Below are 17,126 nucleotides of genomic sequence, written 5' to 3'. Positions count from 1 at the left end.
CCTGCGCCCCGCAACCAGCCTCCACTAACAGAAAGCAAATGTTGCAAGAAGCCAGTGTGTCTGTGCTTGATGCTGCTCTGAAAAATTTCCTGCGCTCCCAGCACGGCTCCTGCACAACCCTTCCTTGCTGTGAATCTCCTTCAGCGCGTGGCTTTACAAGCGCAGCTGTCCTGACAGTGCCATCTAGAAGTTCCCTTACCAACGGTGTCTGTCAAGGCCTTTATTAATTTTAAAATATTTTAAAAAACATATTTTTAGAAATAATTAATACTATTTATTTCCCCAGCAATGGAATGTGGAGCACGGCCTGACTTGCGTAGCTTGGCCAAGTCCATTCCGCCTGGTACGATCTCGTTTATTTAAATAATCACTGCTGCGTTTCTTCCAGCAAACTATCCCAGAGGGGAGCTCTGAAGCATCTACACGATGGAGGAACAGGGCTTTCTATCAAGCTCAGCGGCCTTAATGTGCTCTTCCCCACCAGAGCAACATTAATCAGGACAGCACTACTGTGAGGCTGATTGCTAGAGGGAAGGTTTGGTGAGTCAGGTTTTACCCAACGGGGCTCACAAATTCTCAGAAATGGTTTCATCTGCGGGGGGTAAATGAATGCTGTTCTGGGAAGGAAACACTGAACACTTCTCAGGAAGGAAGGGTTTTATGTCATTGCAGAGGTTGCCGCGCGATAAGGACACGTGCTGCGGGGAGCGACTGCCCAGGAACAGCGAATAGGAAATGCTAAGATGGGAAGAGGCGCGTGCGCCTGGGTGCTGTTCCTTCTGGGGCGGGTGTCAGAGGGGCGTCATCGGGCAGATGAGGCCCCGCATTAAGCTACTGGAGTGCCGTTTGTTCAGCTGCGCAAGGATGTGAGTTTTAACACCCTTATTAAAGTATGACTCCAAGGGGCTCTGATGTGCAGCGTAGTGACAACCACGGAAGTGTTCTAGGTCTACGTATTTATTATATCAGCTTAAGCTCCAGATAACGGGGAGGTCACTCTGCAAACTCACTGCTGGGAAATGGTTCCTCAGACTTAGCCAAAAACTTCATTAATCATCATCTTAGATCTCCTTGCTAAGTTTTTTTCTGACCACCCCTTGTGTTGTCTCCTTTTCATCAATTCTGGCAGCCTTGAGATAGCTGTAGAGGTATCTCCTCGCTGCACAGCCCACCGCCTGAGGCACACGCTGTGAACAGTTCAGTCTACAATCCCGAACATCAGAAGGCTGAACTCTTTCAACCACCATCTTTGCAATTCTGGTCTTAAGAGGGAAGAAAAATAATCAGAACCCCTGTGAGAGCACAAGCCTTTAAACCACAAACAGCTGAAGTCACGGAAAGAATAATGAGCAGCTCCTATTTTGTTAGCAGAATTTTAATCCTGAAATCAAACAAGATCAGGGACTATTCTGCTGCATGAAGAACACATGGGCTTCAGCTTGCTCTCCGCCCTGGCAGAGGGAGTCTGAGTGCCCACTGTGACGTTTTTCTCCTAAAAGACCCTTGCTCCCTTGCATTTTGCAGAGGAAATTTTGGGAGTTGGCATGGACTAGTGCAAAAAAAAAGCAAGCCAGCAGAAGACCTCAAGTGAATCCTGGCTCTGCTGTGGACAGGCAGCAGGATTACTCTACTTGCCCAAGCCTACCTTGAGCTACGCTGTCTAAGACAGTAGTTGAGTTTTGGAGCTTTGTGTAGAACGATGTTTCCTCTTCTCAGATGACTTTTAATGGAATGAAACGCCCTCATTTGGGAGGGGGCAGGCTGGGCTATTCCAGGCTCTGCTTTTAAAGTCCCTGGTGTGAGATCAGCCAAGCTGGGGCACTGCCTACACTGCCAGTAGAGCTGCTGGCACACAGGAAGGGGCCCAGACCAGGCTCCCACCCACCCCTGCTGCTCTGCTCAACTGTGTCACACCTCTGCCAAACACTGTGACCCTGTCTTCCTGGAAAAAAACTCCTCACATTCATCACTAGTACTGACACGCCTCACAAATCAGGGGACCTGCAGCACAAGTCTCCCAGTGGCTGTCATCTGATGACAGGCTCGAGTTACCCTTGACTCCAGATACGGCTTTGCAGTCCCATTTCTCAACTCTTAACAATTAGATAACATCGAGCATTTACAACTCCACTGAGGGACAGCCACTTGTGAGACTCACCAGTCACCGGTTTGCTGTGGCTGTCAGAGGGACCGATGCAGAGAATGAAACACGGAGAAAAAGGGTATGAATGTGAAGTTTAGAGGATATCTGATACCCTGTAAATCACAAGTCTGATTCTGTGAAACCATGGGCTGACATCATGTTGTATCTATGCCTGTTCAGGGAAGACTGTCTGCTTTGCAATAAAAATGAGTGTTGAGAGGGGAACCAAACCAGCAAGGATGAAAGGAAGAATGAAAACAGTTGCAGATACAAAGCAGAGAAAATGATTTATAAGTGTTCGTGCCGTTTCTGCATTGTCAAAACTGATCTTTTCAGGTGCTCCTCCTTTGTCTCCTGTGTGTATTTCAGACACAGAAAAGGCTTAGCTGGAAGGAAACCAGTATCCAGTCTGAGGCCATCATTAGTGAATCCATTTGGAGCAGCACACTTATCTTTGACAGACAGAGAGATTTCCAGAGTCAGATATATTGGCACCTGTCAGAATCGCAGACTGGAAATTTACAGCCCAAATTGCACCAAGCCCATCCTCCAGCAGCACAGGGACGCCGGCACAGTATCTGCAGACTCACGCTTTCTTGCAGCCAGGTCTGAGGGTTTATATATGTAATTTTATTATCCTCTGCTCGCCCTGCGCATGCAGAGTTTATCTCCATGTAATTGATGGGAGCGTATTACCTACGGGAAAGGCTGGGGCAGGCAAACACGGCACCGCACGAGAGGCAAACTGCTCCTTCCAAAGCAAGAATCATCAGCCCCCTGTATCTAGTCAACTCATTAAGCCCTGCTTCGGCTACAAGATGTGGGGCACTGAGCCATCCATTCGCGAAGGACGGATGGATCGATACCACATCTAGAGGCTCATTAGCTCTGAGGGTGAAAGCAATTAAAGCCAGTGCCCAACACTGTGTGCAGGAGACAGTCCGGGGAGGGAGCTGACGCTCACGTACCTGAAACCCTGAGGGCAGACACAGGTGTAGCCATTGACTGCATCTACGCAGACAGCTCCATGGCGACATTTATGGCCCACGCAGTCATCATCATCTATTTCACAGTGTTTTCCACTGTAACCTGGCAAGCACTCACATCTGAAATGCAAAAAAATCACTGTTAATAGCTTGTTTCGACGTTCTCGAGAGCAGCACGTGCAGGCAGCCTAGCACCAATCTGCTTTGAGATGGAAAGGTGTTAGCAATTATTCCTGGAAACATCAAGCACAATTCCTGCCATCAGAAGTGCTCAAGTCCCTCCTGTCTGCATCTGAGGTTCTGCAGACTGCTTCAATTCAGGCCGAGCATAGCAGTGCCACACCACTGCTCTTCCACAGCCAGGCCTGCGGAGAAGGGCAGTCAAATAGTGGTCTCCTAATTATGCCAAGGATGACAACACCTCCCCAGCCTTACAGACTCCAAGGGCAACATTCTGCAAGGGCAGTTGTTCTGATGTCTCCGACTGTGATTTTGCCAAGGTCTGCATGCTGCTGAGTGTTTGAGGTTGGCTCTGTGCAGCTCCACAGAGCACAGTAAGGTTCCACCTTCCAAATGGAAGCAATCTGCAAGCAAGCCATAAAACTCATCAAATTTAAAAGAAAAGAGCATCAGTTTGGAGACCACCACCTGTTTGCCATTCATTTGCCAGGCACAGCAAATGTTGCTGCAGCGACCGAAAGTAGTCTTTGAAGCCTGTCCTTTCCCCTGGTGACACCTGGATAAAGGGTGTACCTGCTGCTATGGGGTAATGCCATCCACAGGAGCGACACAACGGCATGCGCCCAAACCTGCCGACACCGGCTGTTTATTGTATTTTATACCATTTCCAAGTTTCTTGTATGAAGGCTGCATCAGCATTTCTGTGAAAAGCCTCGTAGAAATTTATAAACTGACAATAGAAAATACATCCCAAAGTCTCTGACTCGGAACAGATCTTTTGGGACTGCTAAACAGCCTCTTTCTGAATCTACAGGGTAGTGATGAACACGCTTTAGTTCATAAAACATGTTTTACTCCTCCCAGCTGGATGTTACTGCACATCTGGAAAACAAAAGGCGTACCACTGCAACCAAAACAAGGGAAGAGCTGCAGTTAACTCCAGCAATAAAAAAAGAGGGCTGTGCTCTGGCTGGAGCCCCTTGTTTGGACCCAGTGTGCTCGCCACCGAGAGCTGGAAGAGGAGAGACATTACAAAGTTGAGTGAGGCAGCATCAAGAGAGAAACTACTGCTTTGCCACTATTCTGCTGGCCTCCTCCTCCTCCTCCCTGCCAGCAGCCTGGTGCAGTAACTGCAAGAGGAGGCTCCTTGTGGAAAACCTCTTCAGAGGAACTGGACATGCAGGAGCTGATAAGGAAAGGTATTCCCATTTCCAGGCAGCAGTCATTGTGCTGAATTTGGTTCTGAGTGACAGTTTTGGCTCCTGGCTGCTCCCCAGTTCACCAGGGCAAGGCAGCGGGTTGGCTGAAACCTGCCAGAGAGCAACAGCACATCCTGTGTGTGTTAACGCCCAGTGACCAGCTGGCATGGCATGGGGGCTTCAGCAGCCGCCTAGCCCAAGCACTGAGAAGAATGTGACCTTCAGTCTCCATTTCAAACCATGCCTTCTGACTGGCTCAAAAAGGAGGAAACAGGGCAAGCCCTTGGAACCCATGGGCCGTAGGATGGATTATGTTACGTAGATACACTTTCTTTCTCCATCCTTCCTACGGGAGAGGCCCCTCCACAACCCTCTGCAGCCACAGGACGGTTGATGTTCCAGCTCTTCATGCCTGAATGGCTTTTTCACACCTTGGTGGCTCAGGGAATACTGTGATTAACATAAGGGAGATGACAAAACAGAGCAAAAAGCGTTCCTTCTCCAAAGCGTACGAAGTGGGCAACATGTTTTGGCTGCATCTGAGTCACACCTGCAAGCAAATAATGTCAATCAAAGACTTTGTGGGGGGAGTTGGCAGCGTTTAATCCTGTTGCTTTTTATCGATCCCTGCAGTCCTAATATAAAGTGATGTAATAATGAACGATGTGCAGTTCCTTATTCAGGGCTGCCATGCATCAATTTTATGATGTGTATTGGCTATCTCAGTAATGACAGAACCACCACTTTTCTTTGCAGGGCTGCATTAAATCAGCATTTTAAGCTGTCAGGTAATAATTCCAAGCTTTAGTATAATAAAGTATATTTATACCATACTCCAACACCAATATGGTGAATGGAAAAAACATGCTCCTTTCCTGAAGGTGTTTTTTTAGAAGTCATTGCATTGTGTAAAGTGGTATTTTTTTTGTTGATTTTTGTTTTTGGTTTTGTTTTCTGGCATACAGAAAGCTACTCCTCTTCTACAGGAACAGCACAATAAAGATGTGGAGGCTGGAACCGAGGAAAGCCACCTGTGATTTTCGCTTAGGAAGCAAATAGCTCTGTGCAGCCACACACACACTGAAATAGTCCAGTTTGCTTCCAAGCTTGGCTTTCCCTTTAGAAACACGGAATTCCTGTCGGGTCAGTCATCGCTGAGCTCTTGGTGTGTCACGTCTAGGCTGAAGCTATCAAAAATGCATGTCTGGAGTACGGCAGGTGAGAAACTCAGCCAGGTGAGCGCCTCGCCCAGCCGCCGCCTAGAAACTCAAGCTCTCCCCACCAGGGAAGGAGGCTGTTAGCTCCATCCCTACCCCACACAGTGCCGGCGAGTGACTGAGTCCTAGTAAAAGTGTGATGCAGCAAAGGCGGCGGAAACTTTCATATTCAAATCCTGGTAAGAGTAATTTACGGGAGTACCTCAGTTATCTCATTGCCCAGTGACCACCTGACAGCAGTACAGTTGAAACCTGGTTTTCTGCTACAGCCTTGTAGTGATGGAAACTTTTCTGGTATCAGAGAGAGTCTAAAAGCATGTCTAGTGGTATTGGAAGCGTTGGCCTGTCCGAGGGGATTCTCACCTGCACGCACTCAGTGTCCATTATATTAAAGCCGTGAATCATGGCTTCTGCCATGGCCAGAAGGGAATTTCCCTCCCCATATCAATAAATAATTTGGCTTCCTACTTTCTTTTCCTGTCTTTCTCACCTTTTCCTCCCTCTCTGCAAAGCTGCAGACTGACTAGAGCTGAAGGCAGGACAGACGGACTGACTGGCGTCCTTGCTGCTATGATATTCTTCACTGGTGGGTCCTACTCACACGCCCAGGGCACAAACCTGACGAGTGGATGGTCTGCTCGGGAACAAGCCTGAATCCAGCTGTTAATATTCCCCACCTCTGGAAGCAGAGCGGAGGACCGGCGCAGGAGCCTGCCTCATTCTGCACACAGCGTTACACCGCTCCATCACGCGCTCAATGCACGGTACATCACAGGTCAGCAGATCAAACTGCTCAGGGTATAGCAACAGCACAGGGCCGGAGGTGGTGGTTTTCGGTGAGACCCAGCAGTGACCACACACGCTGCAAAAGCTGCTGAGGGCTCTCAGCCCCTTTCTGAATGGTTTGGTGCAACTAAAGCAAAGGCAGTATTTGGACAAATCCGTGTCCAAGGCTGGGCAGGCTCCTTCACCTCTCAAGCCTGGCCTGCTAGAAAGCAAGATGGTACAGAAGAAACTCTGGATTGTTGCGTAGTACTTTACGAATAGTGGGAAGAATAATGCAACAGACAGTAGTAAAAAATAGTTACAAATAGCTGTTTAGGCTCCCCTCAAGGGTTAATGGCCCCACTGAGAAGAACACTTTTCTAGCAAGCAAACAAGAAAAAGTGTTTTATTTACTCAAATTATTTGGGTGGCAGGCATGATGCTTCCAAAAAGGGTGAAATCATTCAGGACCACATCTGTCTCCATCCCTTCGTACATCTACAACATAAGGTGATTTGCGTTACAGGCCTTTGCCTTGTAACCCGATGTAGCTACTGGATCAGCTGAATGATGGATTAACTACGAATGAAAGGTGGAAAGAACATCAGGGACTACTTATATACCAGTACACACCTCCTTAATGACGATGCGCTAGTCCCTGTGCATCACTTCAGGAACTGTCCTAATCATTTAATAGTTTCATCTTTCTCAAGAGCTGGAAATATTTCTGTCTGGAGGTTTTTCACCCGAAAGAAAGGCTTGAGTTGTACAAGACTGACTGTCTAGCACAGACTCAGCTGCCCTTGAGATAGCCGGCATCCCTAAAATTTTGCTTCACTTCTTTTTTCAGTGTCCTGACATGTTCTGTGTATTATTTTACACTACTCTGACATGCTGGTTGCTTCACAGGACAGAATCTGACCTCAGCTGCAAGTTACCAAGAAGGCCAGAGAGAGCGACCGTGTCTCCCTTGGGACATGCTGGGTGTGGTGGGCAAGGGCGTCCCTCACCAAAGCGCCAGCCCTCCCTTCCAGGAGGGAATCGGTGAGCACCCAGGACTGCATCCTGCCTCCAGATGTTTTACTGCCATTTAAAACAGAAGGCTTTGTTCCATCCCTGTGAAACAGCAAGCATCATTCCCAGGACACAAATGCAAACACAGGCTTCACAAAGATAACCCAACACGAGCCGAGTGGGGTTCGCCTCTGCAGCCGGCGGCTCCCGAGTGAGCCCCATCCACATCAGCTGTTGGCAGCTGCTGCCCTGCTGAGGAAGGGTGGGGAGAAGAGCCCCACTGCAGGCAAGGCTGGCCCTTGCCAGCGCACCCCAAGACCACCAGCCATCCTGGAAGACAACAGCTGATGTGGGAACACAACAGGAAACCCGACCTGCAGCTTTGTGCTCTGGCCACGAGTTGCTAGAATGGAGACCGGGTTTTAAACACTGAGCCAGCACGGGCTGAGGAGCATCTGTTAAGGCTCCTGTTATGCTGCTTGAATTGATGCGTGCCCTGAGGAACACACAAGGAAACTGTCCTTAGTCTCGGGTGCAGGAGATGATACTTTGCAGGAACTGTTCCAGAAGTCCTTCTCTTGCCATGCTCCACTCCAGAATAACTGGAGCATGTACTCTGCCCTGCGAGTACACCCATTATTTTCAACAACCTAGAGAAGTATCTGTGCTTGCATTAAAATGAAAATGTGACATGGCCCGAAGTGTCTATAGTTTTGCACTATTTGCATTCATTTTGATGATGATTTACCCCAAACTCATTGGCGGTTCCATCCTAGTTAAGCCCACAGATGAATCTACCCAGTGCGTGGAGACCAACATACACGCAGGCTTACCGGGTTCCTTTGTCAAGGGGAAGACATTTGGACTCGTGTTGGCAGGGATTTAGATCAGGAACACAGTGGTTAATCACCTCATCGCACAGTTCACCTGAGGCAAAAGAAAAGAATGAAGCTGTAACACAACCCGGACAATCGTGAGGCAGCTCCACCACCCATGATGCTCAGGGATGGCGAGTCTCCCTGAACAGAGACAGCTCAGAAATGCAGCAGTAAGCAACAATACGGCTTGTGAGACTTCACCGGACTGGGCTCCTTTGACCTACAGTGACTGTGCTTTTCTATCACGTGGATTTGAAAGGCTGGTGTAAAAAGTACTGACATATAAACCCCACTTGGAGACAGACTAAGGATCAAACGGGCAGTTCCTGACCCCGAACCTCTTATATCAAAGCAAGAAAGTGACACAAAAGCAAGGGCGCTCATTCGACCGTAACATTTTCACACAGAAACATGTTTTAGCCGTAGTTAATACTCTGCCAAAGAAGCTGATTGGACATCATTCTGGAAAAGAACAACAACCCTCAAACCCTCCTCCCCAAAACCTCTGCGACTCTCAATAATAGGAACCAGGTTTAGGACTGTGTGCAATTATAAAACGTTCACTATTTACAAGAAAAGCGCTAGCTCTATTGTGCTCACAGGAGATGATGTCTGTTCAGAAAAAATCCATCGTATGTAAGCTCAGCTGTTTCTAGGTATGGTGTGTTACATGCCACGCTCCTCCCTGGATTTGTATAAATTTCAATAATTAATAATTCTAGAATGTTCAAGTCCAGATAGTTTATTTAAATACCACCCTTCTCTGAGTCCTAAATTATTAGGTCACACTCCAGTACCCCAGGATTTGAGATGCAGCCAAAGATCACAGAAACCGTTACCTTCCCAAGAAACCAACAGAAACCTACCCCACACCTCCCCAAGTCTTGTGGGAAAAGCAAAGGGCAGGTACTGTCAACACAGAAACCCCCCAAAGCTGCAGTCCCAAAGTCCCCCACGCAGCTCTGCCAGGCCACCACATCTGCAGGGTTTCGAGGTTATGCATATTTTGCAGGTCTCTACACAACACATACCATCGCATGAGCAACAAGCCGTGTGGGTAGTGTGGGGAAAAGGCTAACGCGGGAGGCACTGGTGGGCTGGCAGTGTGTTTTCATGAAGCTGCTGCTCCACCTGCCTTGGCAGAAACACCCTTCTCAAAAAATCCTTCCATTTCTAACTCTAGTGGCTGTGGAGAAACACTAGAAAACACCAGGCTAGCAAACCACGAAGATCAAAATTCAGACGGAAAATGCAAATCAGAACTGTCCATCTTTTATCAGACTTGTGATCTGGCAGGGATGACTCTGGTGGTGACAGGCAGGGTTTAAGTTATTAACACCCCCAGCCCAACCCTTCAGGTTATTTCTCCCACATCTCCAGCCTCCCTACGGTACAAACTACATCACTTGTTTTTTGACTCTTCATATTAGAATGGAAGTATAAGATATAATGTCAAAAATTCCTCAATTTGTTTGTTTCAACCATAGAAAATCTAATCGATGTGCTTTTGAGACATGTCAAGAATAAGCGAGGAAGTGGAGCAAGAACATAAGCCCTGGAGGCATCAGAGAGGGCACTACCGGCACAAACCCTGTGTCCGTGTACCATACATATCCTCGTGACTTCTAGAGGTCCGGGTTTGGCAACACCGGAGAGGTCTGGCATGGCACTCGGCAGCAGACAGTTCCATTTGGAGCTGAGGCATCCTGGGAAGCCACCGCTTGTAAATTCTACCAGGTCTTTTCACAGCCCTGGAGAACTCCTGGGCAAATGCAACGCGTGTTTGCAGTTCAGGAAGGGGAACATGCCGATGCCGCAAACCGATGGGAAGCAGGGAAATGGATCATTTGCCAGACCTGAGGTTTGCCACTGCACTTTGTCACTCCTCAAAAGCAACGAGAGATGTTCAAGTCTTACAAGTACGAACGCAGCAGCCATTGGGGACACCTATTAACCCATTTTTGGGGTGGCAGAACTGGGGACAGATCTGCTTCCTAAGCAATCCCCAAACCCAGAGCCCACCAACCCTCCCGAACAACAAGCAGCAAAGCAACTCCCTCCGCCTCTGGGCAGACATGAACACGAGCAGGTCAGAACTGGCCACGCCTGGACAACTGCCAGTTTGTCGGCTTGGTGTTCCTCGTGTCCCTTGTGAGACGTGAATCCTATGTGAAAATAAACATGCGAAAGAAAGTAACTGGCTGGTGACATTAAGAGAACTCAATGATCTAAAGCTGGAAGTATTTCTGGAGTGTAGAGAGATGCCTTCAACAATCCTTTCACTAAAAATGGTCAATACATGCAACTTTTGAAGTTTCTATTTCTTTTTGTTGTGTTTTGAAGTAAAGGAAACGGGCTTTAAAAATAAGAGCAGTTTCATAAATTCTCAAAGGAAATCATAATTCTTAAAGTATTCTTCTCCACAGTCTTGACAAGTGCTTAGAGATCCAGTAAAAATCTCCCCAAATGTCAAATATTATGACTCACTGTCTCATTGTGAAGGCACCACTATCAAAACGTAGGCGAGTTCTAGGCTAGGTACCAAACATAGCATCCAAAAAAATTTATCATTTTTCATGCAAAACTTGGAACATTTCAGGATCCTTCCTGTTATTTTTCCCATCTATCACTCATTAGGGAGCTCACTTGAGAATGCCTTGTAACTCGAGCAGCCTCATCTCGGGAACAAAATTCTTCTTGATGCATTATTTGAGGCTCCACCAATGTTCACTAGATGTTGCAGAAATCATGCCAGGGAAATAAAACACTTTCTGAAAAGCAAAACCCAAGGCACCAGCTACATAAAGACTTTCTCATACTTTATTCACTCAGAAAAAATCTGCGCCAAAAAAATCTGCCCTCAGACTTGAGAGTGCAATAGTCATTGGCCGCTTTAATCAGAGGAAAAATCTGATCCTCTTGTTTTTTGGAGTGACACAGGGCTGCTTCTCTGTGCAGCAATTAAAGGTCGAGTCCAAATTTCTCACTGGATAGCTATGTGAACCTAAAACCGAAGCGGACAGTAATCTTAGGCCAACTTTTAGCAGCACTGATTCTCTTTGTGAAGATATTTGATCATTGTAAAACAACGGAAGACTTCAGCGTAGTGCTTTCTCAAAAGCAGAAAACAATCCAACGTCCCCATTTTCCCTCCTAGGTATTCTCGAATCAGACCTCACTTCGGGTACACGAGGGTTTCTGAAGCACTTATACATAAGACAGGAAAACAAAAACTACATTTCTTTCCTAATCACTTAAGTATTTTAAAATCCCAAATAATGTGTTTTGTTTCATCAAGGCACACCTACTCCTCCATCAGCGCCGAGAACAGATCAAGACGCAATGCTCCGCCGTGAGGAGCAGAGGGCTCTGTCAGATTTACAAGAGGAAAAGCACTGACACCATCAGACTTCACTCTTTGCGGCAGCCCAGGCGTTAGGTCAGTAACGTTCTGTGCTCGCTGGAACCGAGGTGTGACACGCAGGAGGCACCTTTACAGAGACAGGCCCGTCGCCGGCTGTGTGGGCACTGCCTTTCAAACTCCTTACAGCCGGCGGCAATGCACTGGTCATCCGGGCTTGGTTAGGAGAAGGAAGCGTTAGACAGGTGAAGGAAGCAGTCTGATCTGCCGGGAAAACGGCACCTTTCAGATCAGAACCAAGTTATCGTGATGGGTGGAACCCTCTTTGCTGCTGTCTCATGCATTAAAAAAAAGGAAAAAAAGAAAAAGAGAGAAAGAAAAATCCCGAAAGAATGGAGAGGGTATTCTGCCCGTTGGACACTGCTGCCCCTGTCCTCTTCACCGCATTGCTCGCTGCTTTTAAAAATAACAGAGCAAAACATATTTTTCTCTCATGCAACGTCTTCCTGGTCTTATTTTTCCAGCAAAATCATGAATTTCAAGGGGCTTTCCACATTCACTTTTCACAGGGCTTGCTGCTTATGAAGAGCTGCCAAGAACCATGCTTAGGCTTTTCCCCAGCCTTCCACACGTCTCAGAACGAGTCAAAACAACGACAGGGCAATAAAGAGAGTTTTTACACACAGTTTAATAATCATCTTTCTTTTTTCCATTCTCTGCTGTCAGGAGAGCTATTTGTTTCATGCCACATTAGCCTTTTAAAACCGGGATCCAAGTTACATTATTTCTCCTTATTCAGTAGAAGAGAGATTGGGCGCAGCAACAGCGTTTTACTTACTTACCTGTAAGTAAAGCTGCAGTTCTGAAAGGACAATCTAGACCACCAGTTTGCAACCAGCGGGATCAACGATTTTTTCTTTTGATTCTTATGTCAGTTGGTTGACACTTTGTTCTCTCATTCAGTGAATTCATGAAATGATCCATAAAGCAATGTAAAAAATATTTTCTTAATGCGAGAGAAGCTTTTGTAAGGAGACAAAAAGCAAAAGTGCTGTGAAGAATTTCACAATATGATTTGAGAAAAGGGAAGTGCTTACAGTGAAGAAAGGATGAAGAAAGCCTGGCCTGTATCCACAGAGCAAACTGTTACTAGCTGCAGAGAGAGAAGATATTTATTCGAGTGGTTAAACAGTATGTTGCAATTTTCTGAACTTTGCCAGGTGAGTCCGAATGGAACTCTTCTCTTTACTGCTAACAAAAAATGCTGCACAGTTTTTCTCATAAGCGATCACTCATTTTATCTCAAATAGGTGGTACCGGAAGAAATACTTTTTGTGCTTTTTGTTTTCCCCTTCTCTCTTTCCAGTTATTAAAGAGAAGTCGGTGCCAATTGGAAATTTCAGAAGAGCCTAAAAATGGTTGGGTGGAACAGACATAAGATGTTCCTCCAAGAAAATAATTCAGTTAGGAATGTTTTTGATGTTTGATGAAAAAGATCTGAGGTTTATCTTAGAAAATAGAAAAAATAATTTCTTCATTCCAAACTGTTTCAACTTGCAATGAAGAAAAGAGAAAAACCTCTGTGAAAATCCTTCAGCAGCAAACGCACGTGGCTGCCATGTTAGACACCGAAAAAGAAATGACCTGGAATGCACTGTAGCAGAGTTCTCTTTCTGCATTACTGAAGCTTGCTCTGGCTTGACGAACACGGCCCACAAGACTTAGTAGGCAAAGAACTAAAAGTTACTTTATGCTTTTTATTCCATGATAATGCTTTAAAAACTCATATTTGAGTTTTCATGTATCAGATACTGGCCTATTAAGTGGAAACCTGAAGTTCAGCTCCACAGTAAGGTTCCCAAAGTGGCCTGTTGTTCAGAATTAAAGAACAATTATCTCCAATCTTGAGGTTAAACAAAGAGATAACTGATTTAAACAACCAGATCTGGGTAGAGAAATAACGATCCTTTCACTGTTTCTGAACCATGAGATATGGTCCTTCATAAACCCAATGTGGGTCCTTCCCCCTGGCTGAAGTAGTTCTTCAAGAACTGTTCCAGTGGGGTCCTTTCCATGGGATACAGTTCTTCAGGAACAGACTGAGGGGACACAGCTCCTGCCAGAAAACCTGCTCCTCTCCATGGGCTGCAGCTGCTGACAGGAGTTTGCTCCCTGGTTGGGCTCTCCATGGACTGCAGCTTCTTTGACAGCACATCCACCTGCTCCAGGGTGGGACCCTCCACCCTCCAGGCTGCTCTGACACGGTTCTTCACAGGCTGCAGGGGACAACCTGCTTCACTGTGGTCTTCTCCATGGGCTGCAGGGGAATTTCTGCTCCAGCACCTGGAGTACTTTCCCCCCCCTTTTTCTTCACTTGGTGTTTGCATAGTTGCTTTTCTCACACTTTTTCATCAGTGTGGTGGTGGGCTCAGCTTTGGTCATGGCAGGTCTGACAGCAGAGCAGCTCCTGATGTGTTCTCACAGGCCCCTCTTCTCCCCTGCTACCAAACCTTGCCACGTAAACCCAATACGGTCTTTGAACCAACAGAGGTCTCTGAAGAACACTCGATATGCGGAAAGATTTACTCATTTCCTACGCAGTTCTACCGTGGCCATCACTGTGGAGCTGGAGCGCTGAGTACACTGACTGTCCACAGGCGGACTCTGCCCCTCCAGCTTTATTAACTGTGCAGCATGCACCACCCACCACCAAGCACGTCAGTAACGGGCTTGTGGTTGGCTTCTAATCCTCTGACATGTTTCTTCACAGATTGGATTTGATGAACCATGAAACCCCTTTGTGGATGACATTCACTCCACTCATCCTTTAAGACAATAGTAACCGATACCACATTTTTGTAGAAATATACTGTTCTCCTGAGGAATAGAGAGAAATTCTCCAGTATATCTGGTTCCCCAAACAGGACACATTACATGTTACAAACGGGAATCTGCCCAGAAGAAATCCTGGACCTGAGAGCTCCAGCATGACAGGACACCCATACTGAGACTAAAGACAGGCAGCAGCACTCTGCAAGTTCCTCCTTCAGTCCCAGTGCCACGAGATAAGAGTCCCCAATCTGAGAGCAATGACTTGGGGTTCTCTCTTAATAGAACAGGGCTGGAAACAGGCTCCTGAACAAAGCTAAAAACTTCAACTCTTCCAGCACTTCTCGTTCATAGTCATGCGAGTGGGAAATGTCGGTGCCTTCTCAGAGTTTGCCCAGAAAGCAAACACATTTCACATTCGCCAAGCACCTAAAGCTGAGCAGCTTCCATGTAGGGCAGAACTCCTTCAAATTAGAGGAAGAAACTACTCCAAAATTTGACCACAATTTTCTCTGTTTGTCTTGAGGAAATAATGGCTAAAGTTCCAAAATTTTCAAAGAGCCTTATCATTAAATGCTTGTTTAAGCCTCCGGTGTTTATTAGGCAGCCCGTGTCCCTGCGGAACCACAGGACTGAACCACGCTACCTAAAAGCTTCCTGTTCCTGCATCAAACACGTAGTTAAAAGCTCGCGAGGGTGAAAAAAACCACCTGTAGTGCACCGATCCAGTTCAGGGTCATTCAGCTGTCACTGGTGGGTTAGTGATGGGAAATGGGCTGGAGGGCTCATTGTGTGAGTGTCAGCCACAAGGCACCACACGAGTTCTTTCTCCAGCATTGTTCGGCTCAACTAAGCGCTTGGTTTTGGCCATGTGATGCTACCACAGTGGGATCTGCCAGAAAAAGGGGCCCATAATCACTCCCAGTGAATAGCGTTCTGTCTAAAAGTAGCGTAACTGCAGAAATCTCAGAAAGCATCTACCACAGGACACCACAAGGTCCCCTAAGGTAAAATAGATCTTAGCCTTCTCTTCCAAACACATACACCCAGAAATAGTTAGTAGCTTTTTTCTTTTTGAGATTTTTTTTTTTTCTGTGATACAAACTGCTCACAGCTTTCTCCCAGGGAAACAAGCTATTTTAAAAAACTCCCTGCCCCCCCTCCCCGCCATGGGATGCCATGAATTTTAGGAAGACCAGTTGTCAGTAGTAGAGCCACTATTTTTTTTGGCTTCAGAACAAAGAGGTCTGGCTATCAGCTGAGGCTTTTTAGGATCCTTAGCAAAACCTGAAATATTTCCTGATTTTTTTTTCTGTGTAAGCACTACATATGTCCACTCCTGGCTAGAATCAAACGTACAGGAGGAAGGAAAGTCACAGCAAACAAACCAACCAAAATAAATGAGCAAGTAAAGCACGAAACCATTCAAAATACATCGCACATGTTTGGTACAGTCCATTTGGTCCCTCACGTATGTTTGAGCACCTCTTTAAGTGAGGCACAGAGGACAGAGAGCCTGAGGAAGTATCTCTTTTTGGACTTAGGAAATTCCCTACTTGAAGCTAGAACTCTGAGCAAACCAGTGATGGCTCTCAAGAAGGTCTATGACAGTAGTGAAGAGAAAAAATGAATGGAAGGGAAAAATTATGAGTTTTATCCTACATTTCTAAACCACAAAGCCAGGGAGAGAGCCGGATGTTTGTATCAACAGCTGCAGAGAGGCTGCGCTAAAGCCCCAAAGACAAAACTTAGAAAAATACGAAAAGGAAAAGAACTAGAGTGACTGATTCATCGCTTCCTCTTTCAGAGTTCCAGTATATGTTTCTTTTTGAAGAGGAGAAAAGCCTACAGAACTGCAAGGAGGAGCTGTAATCCATCAAGGGATCCCACCAGGTTGTAAACCAGCCCCCAGACTGCTCAGGCGTTAGAGCTGGCTGGACTCGCGCTACGTGATTATCCTGGAGGAATTGTGTAACCTAGCTTCAGGACTAAACTCACCAGATGGGGGAGGAGAAATAAGAGATCAGCTACCATAAAAGCCATCAGGAGTCTGCCACACACCTTGATTATCGGTTTGGTTCTGTAAATACAGGCAACAAACACTCAGAATGCTGATTGAAGAACGGTGAGGAAAGCTGGGGGTGTAGGCAAGGGCCGTAACTGTCGTTATGGCGATCTGCCTCCCCTCCCGCTCGGTTTTGTCTCCCTGAACTTCTGTTCACCCATTTCCTAGAACCCGTTTGTATGTGCACATTGTTCTACAGTTATTAGATGGAAAGGAACTAGGAAGAAGGTTATTGTGTGAGTGTGGGTTGGTTTTTGGTGTGGGTTGTTTTGGGTTTTTTTTTAAGGACAATGAAATGGGGCTGGAGTGTGGGAAATTGCTTCCCTCAGCCATCACTTAAATGGGCCATTTTTCATCTGCTTTGAGCTGGGGAAAAGACTGACAAAGAATTCTGAAGGACAACAATGCAAAAAGCTACTAATTGAAGAAAGATCCTTGGCCTTCATTATTCCAACCAATGAAAGCAAAATTTATGCATCATTTTTGGGG

General features: G+C 46.4%; 1 protein-coding gene across 1 annotated transcript in view; it reads right to left on the bottom strand.

Annotated features, from left to right (window-relative positions):
• The window catches only part of LOC104496317 (slit homolog 3 protein-like), a gene marked incomplete at its 3' end in the record, with an annotated part of 50,811 nt that overhangs the window by 6,488 nt on the left and 27,197 nt on the right, over nt 1-17,126 (bottom strand). The window contains exons 5-6 of the mRNA XM_010139409.1: nt 8,338-8,431; nt 3,112-3,249 (exon numbers count right to left, since the gene is read on the bottom strand). Of these exons, the coding sequence (XP_010137711.1) occupies nt 3,112-3,249; nt 8,338-8,431 (232 nt within the window). The remainder of the gene's footprint in view (nt 1-3,111; nt 3,250-8,337; nt 8,432-17,126) is intronic.

This window comes from Buceros rhinoceros, unplaced genomic scaffold, assembly GCF_000710305.1.
Source record: "Buceros rhinoceros silvestris isolate BGI_N320 unplaced genomic scaffold, ASM71030v1 scaffold21437, whole genome shotgun sequence".
NCBI classification, from domain to species: Eukaryota; Metazoa; Chordata; class Aves; order Bucerotiformes; family Bucerotidae; genus Buceros; species Buceros rhinoceros.
This window is presented reverse-complemented; position numbering and strand designations above follow the sequence as displayed.